The 16,325-nt window shown below is 38.1% G+C and overlaps 1 protein-coding gene across 1 annotated transcript in view; it reads right to left on the reverse strand.

Moving 5' to 3' along the window:
- Window positions 1-14,187, reverse strand: part of FIG4 (FIG4 phosphoinositide 5-phosphatase) — a 72,718-nt gene extending 58,531 nt beyond the window's left edge. Inside the window, exons 1-3 of the mRNA XM_070953411.1 lie at window positions 13,913-14,187; window positions 10,007-10,105; window positions 7,475-7,598 (exon numbers count right to left, since the gene is read on the reverse strand). Of these exons, the coding sequence (XP_070809512.1) occupies window positions 7,475-7,598; window positions 10,007-10,105; window positions 13,913-13,975 (286 nt within the window). The 5' untranslated portion in view covers window positions 13,976-14,187. The remainder of the gene's footprint in view (window positions 1-7,474; window positions 7,599-10,006; window positions 10,106-13,912) is intronic.
- Between the last annotated feature and the right edge of the window lie 2,138 nt (window positions 14,188-16,325).

Genomic DNA, 16,325 nt, shown 5'->3' on the forward strand with positions numbered 1-16,325 from the left:
AGCCGGTCCCCACCATTTCCTCTGGTTAGGCTAGGGAGACAGAGCTGGAAATCAGGTAAGATGGCAAGAGGAGATCCGTCTTGCTCCACGCGCCCCAAAATAATAAGACAACCCCGAAAATAATTTTTTTATTTTCGGGGAAACATGAATGTACAATACATATAATGTATTAAATACAATTTTAATTGTCCAGCTAAGTAAATGAGAAAGCATAATTAAACTATTAGGAAGAGATGCAAGGGGAGATAACTTCAGTATAAGAACACTTGATTACTATTTTAAACTATATTTTACCCACCCACCCTCATCCCCACATACCATATAAACTCAGGAGTATACCACTTCTAACCAGATAAATCTAATTTAAATCTAATTTAATTAAATTCTAATTTAATTTAATCTAATTAATGCTTCCATTATATCTGAAACTACAATGTCAGATATACTTTGTTCTTCTTAGCCTCCATCTGAATCAACTGTTCAGCATTGCAATGTATGATATATTTCCTAGCAAATCCATACAGCCTTTCCCATAATGAAAATTTTCAATAATCTACAATATTTGACATGACACATCAGATTAACTTTTCACTCCTTCAATCTATTACTGTTATCAATCAAAAAATCTGGCAAATGACCTTTAATTGTAATTCTACAAAGAAGGATTTATAGCTTCTTGACTATTTAAAGAGTCATTCTGTATACTGTAATTGAAAACGGTATGATGCTCAACTTCAACAGCAAATGTCGCAGCCAAGTACTTCAATGTGAAACTGTGTGCATTCTAAAAGAGCATATTTTTTCCCATCAGCCTGTTTCAAATGCTTCTGATAAAAAAGCACTAGAAAATTGGACTTTTTTCAATGGTGGCACTACTTTCAATGAAACATCTTTCTCAATTGGATATACTTCACAATGCTGCATACAGAGAAAGCAAACAGGTGCAACACATTTTTTTCCTGTCATCTCCCTACAGCTTCACTACTCCTACTACTATCCTAAAAATATCCCTTGAGGATTAGGAGTACTTCCACACACTGTGAACTGTTTTCTCCTGATTGCAGGACAATAGATTTCAAATGTGAGGAGTCTATTATCAAAGCTACACGTAGAAATATTCCAGAATGTTTTGCAAAATGCAAAAAAATATAATAACAAAGTATAGTTGGCCATGAGATGGTAGACAAGCACACTCAGTGGCTGGATGCTGACCTGGCCCAATCTGAAGATGAGCCACGGTGGCACAGTGGTTAGAGTGCAGTACTGCAGGCTACTTCTGCTGCCTGCCGGCTGCCTGCAATTTGGCAATTAAAATCTCAGTAGACTCAAGGTTGACTCAGCCTTCTATCCTTCCAAGGTCGGTAAAATGAGGACCCAAATTGTTGGGGCAATATGCTGAATCTGTCAATTGCTTAGAGAGGGCTGTAAAGCACTAAGTGCTATTGCTATTGCTATTTAAAACAGATTCTGGCCATTGTCAGGTTCTGGAAGTTTAAGTCTGTACATCTAAAAGTGGCTAAGGTTGAGAAACAGTGATCTAAAGAATAATTTGAAAGACAGATACTTTGAAAGCTCTGTTTTTAAAAAAAACTGTAAAAGGGAAGAATTTCAAAGGATAAGAAAAATACTCAAGGCTGAGACCAGAGCTCATCTGAGGAAGATGCTACAATAATCAAACAAAGATCTGACTAGTGGTTGATATTATCCTATTAGTTCATTCTTCCAATGTCTTGGCCAGGCCAGTAGATCCCAATAATTCCACAAAATACTTGTTCCATCAAGTGTTTTTATGGAGGAATGATTGGCTGTGGCAAACCTGATTGTCCAAAATTGAGCAGATCTGCCTTGCTTGGGTGAATCTCACATCAAACTCAAAGGGAAATATTACTGCGCTTTGTGTGAAGTAGAAATTATGTACAATGTGAAATAAGTTGAACATATTTGTATAGTACAATATTTTTAATAACTATGCATTCCAGCTGTGTACTGGCATTTCTGCTAACAAATAGAGCTCTGTGAAAATTGCCATGGCCTTTTATGTGAAGATGACAGCATTTACCACACAGTTGCCAGCTCTTAAATCTTGCCTTTCAATAAAAAAATAAAATAAAAATAAAAGCAGTTTAAGGGGAAGAATACATATTAATCTTTGAAAATAGCCAGTTCCTTAATTTGTCTCAACTAGTTGTATGTAGCGCAAAAAAAAAACAAAAAACGATTCACACAATGATTAAGAACAACCAAAATTATAGCACACAGTGGTATGCTAACTATTGTAAAGACTTTCTGTGTATCTCCAAGTAGTTAATTAGTAGTTAACATAGTTTGAATAATTGTTACCATTATATCTGCAGGATCAGAATAAACCCACCTGGAAAAGCAAAAACTGATCCAGAGATTAAAAAATATCAGTATTTTTAATCTCATATTTAGAAAATACTAATTTACTGAAAACATTTATTTTATTATGGAAAAGTGCAATTTTTTAATCATGTGTTTTACATATAGTTGGGTAGGCAGAAATGCAGCTTATTACATTCTTTGTATTATTTTTGATATTGTGTTACTGTGCCTTATTTTTAAAAGCGCATGTGGCATTGTTTTCATAAGAATTATAGAAGAAAATAACCTTGTAGTATTAGTGCCATAGTATCATTATTTACTTCTAGAAAATTGCATTACCGATGTTATACTTTTCTGCTGCTGAAAACATAACAATGCTGTTTTCATATTTAAATATTTTTAGAAGCCACAGCTATTATTTTGAGTCAGATTTCTTAAGTGTTTATACAAAGCCATGGAAATAATGCAAAAGTAATAGTTTGTAAAAATGAGCAGGAGACATTGGAGCCTTTAGGTCAAAAATGGGCAGTCTAAAACTGTACATATGTTGGATAACTCCCATCTTTGCTCACATTAAAACTGACATATATTGTTGTCTTAACCATTCTTCTTTCAGTTATGACAGACATTAGGGGTTCAGCATTGTGCCTATTCCCGCTCTAAGACATGGGGAATTACACAAACAAAAACAAGATATACAGTACATGCGAAATTGGGTACAGACTGATCTTTCAATACATATTATTATCCCTGCCTAGATAATGATGCATCAAGCAGAATACAGTTTCCTGGTCTTCTATTACGGTCTGTCAGATGCACAATTATTTCTTTGTTTCACAGTCCCAGTTGAACAATAAACATTTCATTGAGTATCTTATGGGATTCTTGAGCAACAATATGTAATTGCATAACAGCTGCTTTTCCAGTAGCCACTAAAATTTTAATAGTAAACTTGCATTCTTGTTGACAGCAGTTCTTCTGAGAATTCACAAATCAGTAGTTCAGTAATAAGCAAGTGATACTCATGGCTTTTATCCTTCCATTCCAGACTACAGAAGAAGGTGCAATTTATAATAGCAGTTACTATGCATTAGGGGTAAAATCTAAAATTTTTCCCTACCAGTTCTGTGGGCGTGGCTTGGTGGAGGGATGTGTGCTGTGACTGAGTAGGCGTGGCCAACTCGATGTCATGCACAGCCACGCCCACTCAGTCACAAGACCCCCTTCCACCAAGCCACGCCCACAGAACCCGGTAGGAAAACTTTTTAAATTTCTTTCTCCCACCCGTCCCATTCCCCGGGCTCCTACTGCTCACCTTTCTCCCGCAGCTGGCTGTCAGGGAAGGCAAGCGCCTGAAAGGTACCGGAGTCGCTCATTCTCCTTCTTGAATGAGCCGCTCTGGTCCACGCGCTGGCTGCAGAAGCGCGCAGTTTATTTAATTCAGCGACAGGTTGGATGTGCGCTTGCGCAGCTGGCGCGTGGACCAGAGCGGCTCATTCAAGAAGGAGAGTGAGCAAGTCTGGTACCTTTCGGGCGCTTGCCTTCCCTGACAGCCAGCCACGGGAGAAAGGTGAGCAGTAGGTGTCGGAGAATGCACCATTCCTCAACTCCGGCTTTGCCGCAGAGCCGCTGCCTGCTCGCCCTTCACCATGCGGCTCCGCCCACCTGCCCCATTCCCCAGAGTCGAGGAATGCACCATTCCCGGACTCCTACTGCTCACCTTTCTCCCGCGGCTGGCTGTCAGGGAAGGCAAGCGCCCGAAAGGTAGCGGAGTCACTCATTCTCCTTCTTGAATGAGCCACTCTGGTCCACGCGCCGGCTGCGCAAGCACACACCCAACCTGCCGCTGAATTAAATAAACAATGTGCGCTTGCGCAGCTGGCCCCTGGACTAGAGCAGCTCATTCAAGAAGGAGAATGAGCGACTCCGCTACCTTTCGGGCACTTGCCTTCCCTGACAGCCAGCCGCGGGAGAAAGGTGAGCAGTAGGAGTCCGGGAATGGTGCATTCCCCGACTCCGGGGAATGGGGCGGGTGGGCGGAGCCTCCAGCTGCCATTGCTACCGGTTCTCTGAACCACCGGCCATCATCGCTACCTATTCGCCCGAGCCGGTCCAAACCGGGAGCATTTCACCCCTGCTATGCATTCAGAAAGTATTCAGACCCCCTTCACTTTTGTCAATTTTGTTATGCTGCAGCCTGATTCTACAGTTGTTGATATTCATTTTTTTCTCTCATTAATCTACATTCATTCCCCCAAAAAGACAGAATTTTAGAAATGTCTATAAATTTATTAAAAAGAAAAAACTGAAACATCTCATAGGCATAAGTATTCAGACCCTTTGCAACAACATGGGAAATTTAGCCTCCCATTCCTCTTGATCATTGCTGACATGTTTCTACACCTTGAATGGAGTCGACCTGTGGTAAATTAAATTGATTGGACATGATTTGGAAAGGCACACACCTCTCTATAGAAGGCGTCACAGCTGACAATGCATCCTGTAGCAGAGCAAAAGGTGTGAAATTAAAGAAACTGCCTGTAGAGCTCAGAGACAGGATTACTGCAAGGCACAGATCTGGAGAAAGCTACATTAAAATTTCTGCTGCGCTGAAGGTTCCAAGAGCACAGTGGCCTCATAATTCTCAAATAGAAGATGTTTGGCACAATCGCTCAAGGATTCTTCCAAGAGCTGGTCATCCAGTCAAACTGAGCAATCAGGGGAGAAGGGCCTTAGTAAGAGACGTGACTAAGAACCCAATGGTCACTCTGACTGAGCTTCAGAGATCCTGTGTGGAGATGAAACAGAGTTCCAGAAGGACAACCATCACTGCAACCCTCCACCGATCTGGGCTTTATGGCAAAGTGGCTAGATGGAAGCCTCTCCTCAGTGCAAAACATATGAAAGCCCACTTGGAGTTTGCAAAAAAGCACCTCTTTTGTAATTGTAAAGTCATAAATTGCCAATTCACATTATCAAATGCTTTCTGCGCGTCTAAAAATAACAGTGCCATTTGTTTCTCTGGATGTGCTTCATAGTATACAAATGTATCCAGTATAATTCTTATATTGTTTCTAATTTGTCTTTTAGGCAGTTAGAAGTTAAAGAACAAAGAGAGATAAGAACGACTAGATCGACAAAACAAGTAAATAAATAAGAAATGGAAGAAGAAATTAAAATAATATATTTGAATATACATGGACAGAACTTGGCAATAAAAAGAGGGAAAATATTTAATAAATTAGAGAAGCATATAGAAATTATATGCTTACAAGAAGTTCATATTAGCAAAAAAGCACCTGAAGGGCTCTCAGATTGTGAGAAACAAACACTAAGCGAGCTTTCATGTGTTTTGCGCTGAGAAGAGGCTTCTATCTGGTCACTCTGCCATAAAGCCATAAAGCCTTGATAGTACAGTGGTCTAAGCGCCCTGTTATTAACACAGCTGCCTGCAATTTACTGCTGGTTCGAATCTCTCCAAGGCTCAAGGTTGACTCAGCCCTCCATCCTTTCTAAGGTAGGTGAAATGAGGACCCAGTTTGTGGGGGCAATAAGCTGACTTTGTATAAATATACAAAAGTATGAAGGCTATTGCTTAACGCATTGTAAGCCACCCTGAGTCTCCGGAGAAGGGCAGCATATAAATCAAATTAAAAAAAAAAAAAAAAAGTCCAGATCGGTGGAGGGCAGCAGTGATGGTTGTTCTTCTGAAACTCTGTCCTATCTCTACACAGGATACTTGGAGCTCAGCCAGAGTGACCATTGGGTTCTTGGCCACCTCTTACTAACGTTCAACAACTGTAGAATTAGGCTGCAGAATAACAAAATTGAGAAAAGTGAAGGGGGTCTGAATACTTTCTGAATGAACTGTATTTTCAGGCCTCTACTCCTGACAGTGAAGAGGAATATAAATTGACATGAACATATGGAAAAGGTGTTTTTACCTGTTCTTGAGAATTAGTGCTATTTTGTAGTTCTTGAAGAAAATAAGACTGTTAACTTTATCAAAAACAAATACCGTTATATCATGCATCAGTCTCAAGAAATTAGTCATTGTATAAGAGTATGTATGTAACATTTTTCACCATCCAACTTCTGAAAAACAGTATTTGACTGAGCCATAAACTCTTTCGTAAGAGCATGTCTATTCTAAAAATAGGCTAGGAGCTGAAATCAACTATTGTGGTTCACGTTTCAAATGTTAGTATCCATACTCGTTCTGAGCATATTATCTTAATTCTTGTCTTTGGGGAAAATATTTTCTTGAATGTTGTTTGCATCTTTTTTTTAGAATTGAGACTTTTAATTCTAAAGAGCTGAGCATAGGCTTTAAAAAATAAAATAAAAAACAATCCTTCTGTGTTTTTTAAAAAAATAAGACTATAAACGTTATCTTTTTTTCACTGTTTCTCATAAATGTCACAGACTAATCAAAGTTGTAGCTTTTGTTTCCATTATAAATGAAGATTTATATTTAGCCTTATGTTTTTTTCGTAAATGAAAAGGATATTAGAAGTATTTTTATTAAAATGTGAAATATATTTGTATTGTGTTATAGATGAATTAAGTGATAATTCATTATCATTTAATGAATTCACCAGGGTCCAAGAAGAAAAGTAAAAGTCCATTGTGCACACTTGCTTTTTGATCACACATTGTTGAGTATCACCAGTAGCCTTTAGGTACAATAAAGTCTCCTTTATTTTATTGAGAGTGTAAATATTTTGCATCTGCTTTGATGGTATTCTGTCTATAATTTTTTTTAAAAAAAATTCTACATGTTTTCTACCATTGATATAGAGATCATATAATTTTTATGCTGAAAAGCAAACTAAAAATGTATTTATGTATTTATTTAAACAAGCACATAAACATAAATCAAGTATTTTATGTGTTATGGATTACCTATTTTCAAGGGTAAATTAAGAGAGATTTCTAAGGTCATATCAAAGGTGCCACAGATCCACAAAAAATCGGAATCCACATAACTTCCAAATTATTACCCTATTCTTAATTGCAGAGTTCTTGTTTCAATTTTGCTTCATAAGTGTGTTTTGTGCTTATGTCTAAAATAATAATTGCAGTGCCTTGGCTGTTATTAAAACAAGCTAATAAAAATAAAGTAACTTACCTACTATCCCAAAAGCAGAGACAGCACGTAATAATCCAGATGAGCCCTTTTGTCCAATTTTTGTCCTATTGCCCAGATCTAAACGGCCTAGTAGCTCTCTCACTTCTTGCTGGGTATATACATGCTTGAAAATGAAAATGTATAGTGACTTTAAATATTTCTGAATGTATTAAAAACTTCATTTATAACTTCTACAAAGCAGTTTCAGTCACCTTCCTAGGGCAGAAGTACCTATTTTGCATGAGCTCAAGGACAGCATAAACTTTGTTTGATACAATTTGCTAATGAAGGCATAACAATACTGAAAATCTTTCTAGTACAGGTTGTCCTCAAATTACAACCGTTCATTTAGTGACCCTTCAAAGTTACAATGGCACTGAAAAATGTGACTTATGACCATTTTTCACAGTTACGACCTTTGTAGCATGTCATCATGTGATCAAAATTCATCTGCTTGGCAACTGGTTCATGTTTATGACCATTGCTGTGTCCCAAGGTCATGTGATCACCTTTTGTGATCTTCTGATAATCAAAGTCAATAAGAAAGCCAGATTCAATTAACAACTGGGTTACTAATATTAACTGCAGTGATTCACTTAACAACTGTGGCAAGAAAGGTTGTAAAATGGGGCAAAACTCACTTAACAAATTTCTCACTGAACAGCAGAAATTTTGGGCTCAACTGTGGTCGTAAATGGATTATACCTGTATTATATGTAGACAGGTTATAATCACAATAACAATAGCACTTAGACTTATATACCACTTCACAGTGCCTTACAGCCCTCTCTTAGCAGTTTACAGAGTCAGCATATTGCCCCCAACAATCTGGCTCCTCATTTTACCAACCTCGGAAGGATGGAAGGCTGAGTTAACTTTGAGCTGGGTTTCCATCAAGAATCCAATGATTCTTGTCTCATATCATTTCTGTACATTTAATTTTTATAGTAATATTTTTAATGGGATGCTACTATACTTAAATCAAAAGTACCACTTTATACCATGTTTCCCCGAAAATAAGACCGTGTCTTATATTTTTTTGAACCCTGAAATAATTGCTTGGCCTTATTGCCATGCACTCAAAAGCCCGGTTGGGCTTATCATCATCATCATCATTATTATTATTATTATTATTATTATTATTATTATTATTATTAATTATTTGGATTAAATTATGATTTTATTGTACTTGTTTCTTAACTTATGTTCGCCGCCCTGAGTCCTTCGGGAGAATGGCGGCATAAAAATACATGTAATAAATAATAAATAAATAAATAAATTATCAGGGGATATCTTATTTTGGGGGAAACAAGGTATCATTATCTTTTTTTCAAAGAATCTCTTTGACCCCAACTGGGACTGACAAGCATTGCTAAAAAAAGTAAAATGCAAGGGACAAAACTCGGTGATTTATCTGAAAGGCTGATTTGACAAAAGAGAGATAAAGGGATGCAGCGATGCCAGAAAAACATCCAGAGAAATAGGCTAGTGCAAGTAACAGGGGGGATTTGGAAAAACCAATATTCTATGGTTAATTATTTTGCCCATAGTGAGTATTTTATGAATGAGCAAAGTATTTCATCACATATCAGACATTTTCTGAGAATTTCTATGGCTCTCAAAATTTCAAATACATACACAAATATATGCAAGTTTGATTACCATTAACAGTTTAAGTATTATTTTATTTGAATCTTATGACTTTCTCCCATTTCTATGTTACTCCTTTGTCTTATAATGTTCACCATATATATATTGTGTCCCAAGCACAAATACATGGAATATTGGGGGGGAGGGGGTAAACATTAACAAAACGAAGAAGCATTCCTTTTTAGCATATAAATCTCTGGAGAGGAAATCTAGAATTTTATCTTTAGAGTAAGGTAAAGAAAAATGCTGCCTAAAATTCAAAATGTTTTATATTTTCTCCCAAAGTTCCAAATGCCCCCCCCCACCCAACACCTTTGTCATATTCTTTGGGGGAGTAAATTATTAAGAAAAACTGGGAATTTATTGTGAATAATATGATTCAGGTAAAATTAACTCAAAATCAAGGTCCTTAGAACCACAATTTAAGAAAAATAAGAATCCCTTCCAGCATAAATACTGGCTTGTTATTATTGCACAAACGATGAAATTCATGAATTTCCCGGAATTAACACCAGAAGTTCCAATTTCCCTTTCAGAGTCAAAAAATGAATCTAAGACATGGTTTCTAATTGAGCTTTATCCAAAGATGTCCTTTCTTCACCTGAAGGAGCTCTTTCAATAAACCCTGTCAGGGAACGCAATAATTCCTTTTATTCAGAAATTGTTCTTTCTTAGAACCAAGCCTTCTCTCCAAGCAATCTATTTACTGTTGCTTAACTCATTTATTAGGAAGCTATGTAAAACAAAATAGTATTATGAAAATAAGTAATAAAAAGGAAAAAAATACTGAGAATTTAAATGCAGCTTAAATCCAATGAAGTGTCATATTGGATTCTTATATTTTATTTTGAATAGTAACATCTCAAATGTTGAAGTACTCACTCTGTCATCAATAACAACTAAATCCTTGGGTTCTGTGCGATCGATTTTCAAAACACGGTATTTGGTTTCTGCCTGGTTACTTCCAACAAGAAAATATCGCTGGGGATGTAAAAAAAAAGCAAATAAAACAGTAAAGCAATAGTTATGGACCTTATATACTTTCTGCAAGTCATGTGATTATATTAACATGAACTTTCATTTGCAAGAACGAAGTTCATCCAATTTACAGTAATTCAATCAGTTCTTCTATCAATACTCTTCAAATATAATTTATCATCCTGATATTTTTGAAATATTCATTTTTCATTTTTAAAAAAACCTATCCTAACACCCTCATTCTATTTTAAGTAATTTCTGACTTCAATCTTGTTACATTGATAGCATTATTTTCTTATTTTTGATCCACTGAACAATCAGTTAATAACATTTGTGATGCTTTCTAATACTTCTAACATTTTTGAGGTAAAAGATGACATCCTACCAATTGTACTAGATGTACGATTTGACACAAATATTGGGAGAAAGTAAATTGTGTTTATACAAGGAGCACTAAAGAGTCAGGAGTTAAGTGAATTGTGCTCCACTTTATGATCTTTTTGCCTCCGTTGTTAAGTGAATCATTGCAGTTAAGTAAATCTTTCAATCATTAAGCAAATCTGGCTTCCTCCATTGAATCTTATTGGAAGCTGGCTGGAAAGATTACAAATGATGATCACATGACTCCAGGACAGTGCAACTGTCATAAGTACATGCCAGTTGCCAAACACCTGAATTTTGATCATGTGTCTATGGAGATGCTGCAACAATTGTAAACCTGTCATAAATCACTGTTCGGGGCCGTTGTAACCTCAACTGGCCACTAAACTAATGGTTGTAAGTCAAGGACTATACGTAATGTAATGGTTAATTGAAGTAATTACATTACATTATTCTTACAAACCACCCTCCCCAAATTTAAAAGCAAAATCATCTGCTTTTTTTGCCCTTGGGCCTATTTTACTTCTTGAGATACAGTATTTCCGCTCATTTATTGTTGTACAATATTAGTGCTACTAGCTGTTGGATTTTATTTAATGTGCCATGACAGCTGTTGGCTTGCCATTTTGCTGTTATAAAGCATGGATTGTGTACATTATAAGTGAACTGAAGTTTTCATACCTTTTTCTTTTTTTTTGCAATTTTCTCAGGGAATTATTTCTCAGCATTGAGTTATTTTATTATATCTACAACTTAGTGATCATACAAGACATCATAAGCCATATATATAATTTTTATGCAGGGGTATCCTGTGATATGAAAACTATTTCAACAGTTAGACTGAGCCATAAACCACACTAACGCCCTCACAAGAAACTCTAAAAGCCACTGAAAGGCTAACCGAATCCTCGTAGTGTCTATGGAGATTCTCAGTCATCCAACTCATGGTTGTTCCAAAGGTGCTTTTTTTGTAAGGAATATAAACCATTCTCCACTATTCAATCAGAACTGTAAAAGTTTCTTGGATGAGAAGCGAACCATCTTCAAGGTAAAACAAAGAAAGTCCAACTGCCTTTTGAAAAAGCACCTTTGGGACAAATCTTCATAGTTTAAACCAGAGGTTATCAATATTGCAATATTGCCATTCCTAAAATAAACAATTGTTTGATTCTCTTCATGGAAAGTGCACATTAGTAGTGTGTTCAGTCATCTCCCAAAACTCATTTTGGCCTTTAATCCCCATTTATTGTGCAGAACCTACTAGGCAAACCACAAATGAGTTTTGACCGTATCCAATTTTGCCTAGTCCTTCCTCCCACCCACCCACATTTTGTAATGCTTATTGCAGTCATGACTGACAGTTTTGAGAATCCTTGGGTTAAGTATAATTTTTAACTTTAACAATATGATCATCTGTATCAAATAAAAAGATGATGCAATAATCCCAAATAAAGATGCGCAGCTCCCTTTTCCGCTGTTTCCAGTATGATTCATTCCCAAATATATTTATTACATCCTTCATTCAATCTGCACTAATTTAGCAATAATTTACAAAACAAAACAAAAGCCAAACAACTGACCATTGCTTCTAATAATTTGTACATGAAAGCTTTTTGTACTAATTGAACAGATGTACGACCCAAGATCACCTTAACCTTTTTTAAAAAAGGATAACAGAAAACATTTTAAAGTGGGTTCCAATATTATCAGGCTAAGCAACAGGGAACTTTTAAAAATATAGGAAAAGTCAACGAATTACAAAAATGTATATAGATGATTATTTCTGCTGTATTTACTTCAGATGTTTTGGTTACAGAATTACCATTATCTATTGCAAACCATAGGCAACATTCTGATTTACAAAATTCACCTGGAAGTAAAGCTATATTTTAAAGACTTGCACAATCCTTGTTGGGTTAGACTCTTGCAAAATTCAAGGGGATGTTGCTTCAGAGGGCAAACCAGATTTCAGATATTCAGTATAAATCCTATAAACATTTTTAACTACCATACAATAAGTTTGCTAAATAATGGATTTGGAGTTTATAGATAGTACTTAGCTAGTATCCAACACACAATCTGCTGTCAGACTTCAACACATATAAATAACTTCCTGATATTGAAAAAGGGGATTAATGTATCCATTATATCAACCATTATCCATAAATAAATCCAAGCAGGTTTCAGGAACTGCACGCTTCCATTATTCAAAATACTGCATAGGATAGACATCTTATTCAAGTTACCCAACATATATTTGTTAATTCAACATCACACTTTTTCCTTGGTAACAGTAATACAACCAATACTGGGCATTGGGTCATGAATGCTCAGATACCAGAACTATTCTGCATTCAAGAAAAATGTTCCCTAGGAGGACGAAATAGATAGGAGACTTCACAGTCTGCAGATATGTTCTCAATGGATACCAAAACATTCACTCTAGAGTTCACTTTTCTTACTACTGAAGTTTCAAAGCATAGGTCTGATCAGTATCTCCACCTGGAATGTGTTGCATTCTGGCCAGCTCTTCTGGAGAAAAACAGCTGGTGCAGACTTCCATCATTTTTCTACACTGAGGGGAAAAAATAGACTTAAGAAAAGTTTATCTACTTCAGATCCAAGGATTTAATTTTGTCAGGGAACATATTTCTGGGGCTCTCTTTGCATGACTCACTAAAAATTTTCAGTGAATGATATGCATCAGCATCTTATTCCCTGCCTTCATTGAGATTGCATTTCAACAAAAAATCAAGACTTAGTATATTATCTAAATTTGAAATGGCTCTAATTTTATGATGATAGATTTACCTTTGTTAAAATATAATAAACAAGCTCTAAGAAGAGGGAAGCTGCTAGCTCTCCTGTGCTCATTAGCCAAGTATGTTGGCTTAACACATCAAAACACATTGCAAAGAGTTATGTTTTTAAGAAAGCTGCACCTAGGTATGACAACAGCCAAGATCCTACCACTAGTATTGACATATCTGCTAGCTCTAAATGTATAGATTCCAGTTAGCTACCAGATCACTTTACTAGGCCTCAAAGCCGAATACAAGTTCAAGCCAACGCAGCTCATCCCAGTATTCTTTCCTGGTTGCTCTTCTATAGTTCCAAAAGTGGCTCCAGGTAGCTCTCCATAATAAAGAAAATATAATTAATAGGTGTTTATTGGAAAATGAGAGATTAAGGCATAACTGCTCCTATTAGTCCAGCCATGGGCTGCACTCCTTGTAACGCAGAAAACAAAACTTCTAGCCTGGCCGGTGTAGAAATCCACCAGCTAAGACTAAAATCTGCACTTAGGGGACTTCCTCTGTTCAATGGGAATAACTAGGATCCTTCCACTTTCCTCAGTCCAAAACCTATAGGATCCAAAACAATGGCAAAAATAGTAGGGAAGCAGCAGGCGTTGTGGGGGTTACTTACAGCTCTAGTTTCGTACAGCACCAGTTTTTGCACAGAGCTGATGATCGGAGCCGCCGCAGGCATGGTAACACAGCGGAGGGGATTACACTCAAGGCACCTGCGAAAGCTCCCACCTGCCCTATAACGCCCCTTCCTCCTTTTTGAAGGCTAGGCTTGGCCTTGGCTAAGCTACGGCTCGAGATAAATGCGGACCGCGTGAACCCATTTTCTTCTCCGTTTTACTCGATCGGCGAGGGACCCTACGAGGAAGGGTCGATCGGGAGCCGAAGAAACAGGGGAGACGCACACCGCGTCTCCCCATCGAGAGTAGGCGGCTGTTCCGCCAACACCGAGCAAGGTCGCGAGAGACTGACAGCTAAGGGAAGCGCAAAACCACGTGATTGAATTTGCCGGCGCCGCGGCCATTTTTGGTTTGGGAATGATACCGATTCTTGCCCGGAACAGAGGAAATTTTGACGCCAAATAGCCTTTTTCATTCTCTGCTCGCGCTATCGGCGAGTGGAATCTAGGAAATCTACCACGAGGGTAGTAACTTGCAGGACATAAGCTTTGTGACGACGGCTCCCTTAACTTCTTTTTTTTCCTAAAGGACTTCGGCTTTCGTGGATGAAAAATCCACGTCATCGTTTGCATGAAGTTGCATCCTCTGTTCCCTAGGAGTACCCCACGCGGGTGTGAGTAACATTCCTGCCCACTGAGGCTAGTACTCTGTTGAGGCAGAATTCAAATCACAGGCATTGAATAGCAATACCACTTAGACTTATATGCCGCTTCACTGTGCTTTAAACTACTCTCAAAGTAGTTTATAATCAGCATATTGCCCCCAACAATCTGGGTCCTCGTTTTATCGACCTCGGAAGGATGGAAGGCTCAGTAAACCTTGAAACTAGCACTGCTCAAAAAAATAAAGGGAACCCAAGCAGAAGACATCCGAGATCTGAATGAATGAATGAAATGGCCTTATTAAATACTTTGTTCGTTACATACAGTAGTTTTGTGTTCCTTTTAGTTGTTTGAGCAGTGTATAAACTGCTGTATGTAACGAACAAAGTATTTAATAAGGCTATTTCATTCATTCAGATCTCGGATGTCTTCTGCTTGTGTTCCCTTTATTTTTTTGAGCAGTATATATAGCAAGCACTACTTGACGTTTCAGCTTTCTTAACCCCCCCCCCCCCACTTTCTTTTTCATTCAGAAAAAGAGTTTTAAATATTCACACCAAGAAATCGGCTTCATTGAAATCAGCGAGACACCCCCCCCCCCCCCGCGTGGATATGTCTATCGTTGCCCTGAGACCGTCGCTGAAACCGCTGAGCAAATGAGGGATTCCGTCATTTGCCACATTACAAGCCGTTCCTGGGGCTGCAAGTCAGTTGCGCCCGTTTAACCTACGCAACGCCCGCCGAAGATCGGTCGGCTCCCTAAGAAGCTGAGAATTTGCCCTAGAAGACGGTTAACATTGAAAAGCTCCCGTTAAAAACCGTTAGCGAAGCACCCTTAAACATTCTATAAGAGTTTCCTCGCGCTCTGCTGTGTAACGGCCTTTTTGTGGGCGGGATCGCGCAGGGACCGTTGATTGGGTGAAGCGAGCGGGGTGTGGGGGGGTATTCCAAGAGAAAGAGAGAGGAGGCGGGGCGTTATCTCCACGGTTACGGGGGAACACAAATCGCTTGCGGAGCTTTCTGTGCCGTGCTGTTGCCAAAGCGAAGCGGCGAAACCCCGCTTGGCCTCATCCTTCAGTAAGTCTTCCCTGGGTGATCCTTTTAATCCGTTTTCTGCGCCGGCAACACTCGTGAAAATGATTTCATCAAGCTCAGTTGTGCCCACCCTCGCGCCATAGTCAAGGTTGCCGAGTTGGGATGAAGCACCACTCTGTGATCGTTGGGTTTTGTTTCGTTTTTCATTCATTTACCATATTTTTACCTCGCTTTTTTGGTCCGTGCTCTCAAGAAGGGCTTTTATTTGAAAATAAAGGGGAAACCCAGCCCAAATTTACTATTAGTCATCATACCCCAGGGGACTGTGAAATACCTCTAGGAAGAGGCTGTTGGCAAATTTGGCTAGGCAGGAAAACTTTTTTACCGAGCTGCTTTTATGCTGCAATTCATATGGCAGTGATATATTTATGAGGCTCACAGATTATATAGGTGTTCGTTGAACTGATGCCTGTTGTCTGCATGGACACATCCATAGGTTTTCATAGGCATCCCAGAAACTACAGGATCAGAAAAAATGAGTTTTTATGGCACAAGTAGTGTGCCATTGCCTTCTTTCAGGATTTTTATTTTTGCTTGACTATTATTTTGGGATTCTTAATGTAGTCAGTAGTCATAGGATTTTCTGGTTGTCTCCCATTCAAAATCTAGGTGCAACCCTATTCCCCTCCCCCCCTCATCAACCGAGATGAGCTAC

Source organism: Pituophis catenifer, unplaced genomic scaffold, assembly GCF_029215685.1.
Source record: "Pituophis catenifer annectens isolate HBS135680 unplaced genomic scaffold, rPitCat1.0.hap2 SCAF_1, whole genome shotgun sequence".
Taxonomy (NCBI): domain Eukaryota; kingdom Metazoa; phylum Chordata; class Lepidosauria; order Squamata; family Colubridae; genus Pituophis; species Pituophis catenifer.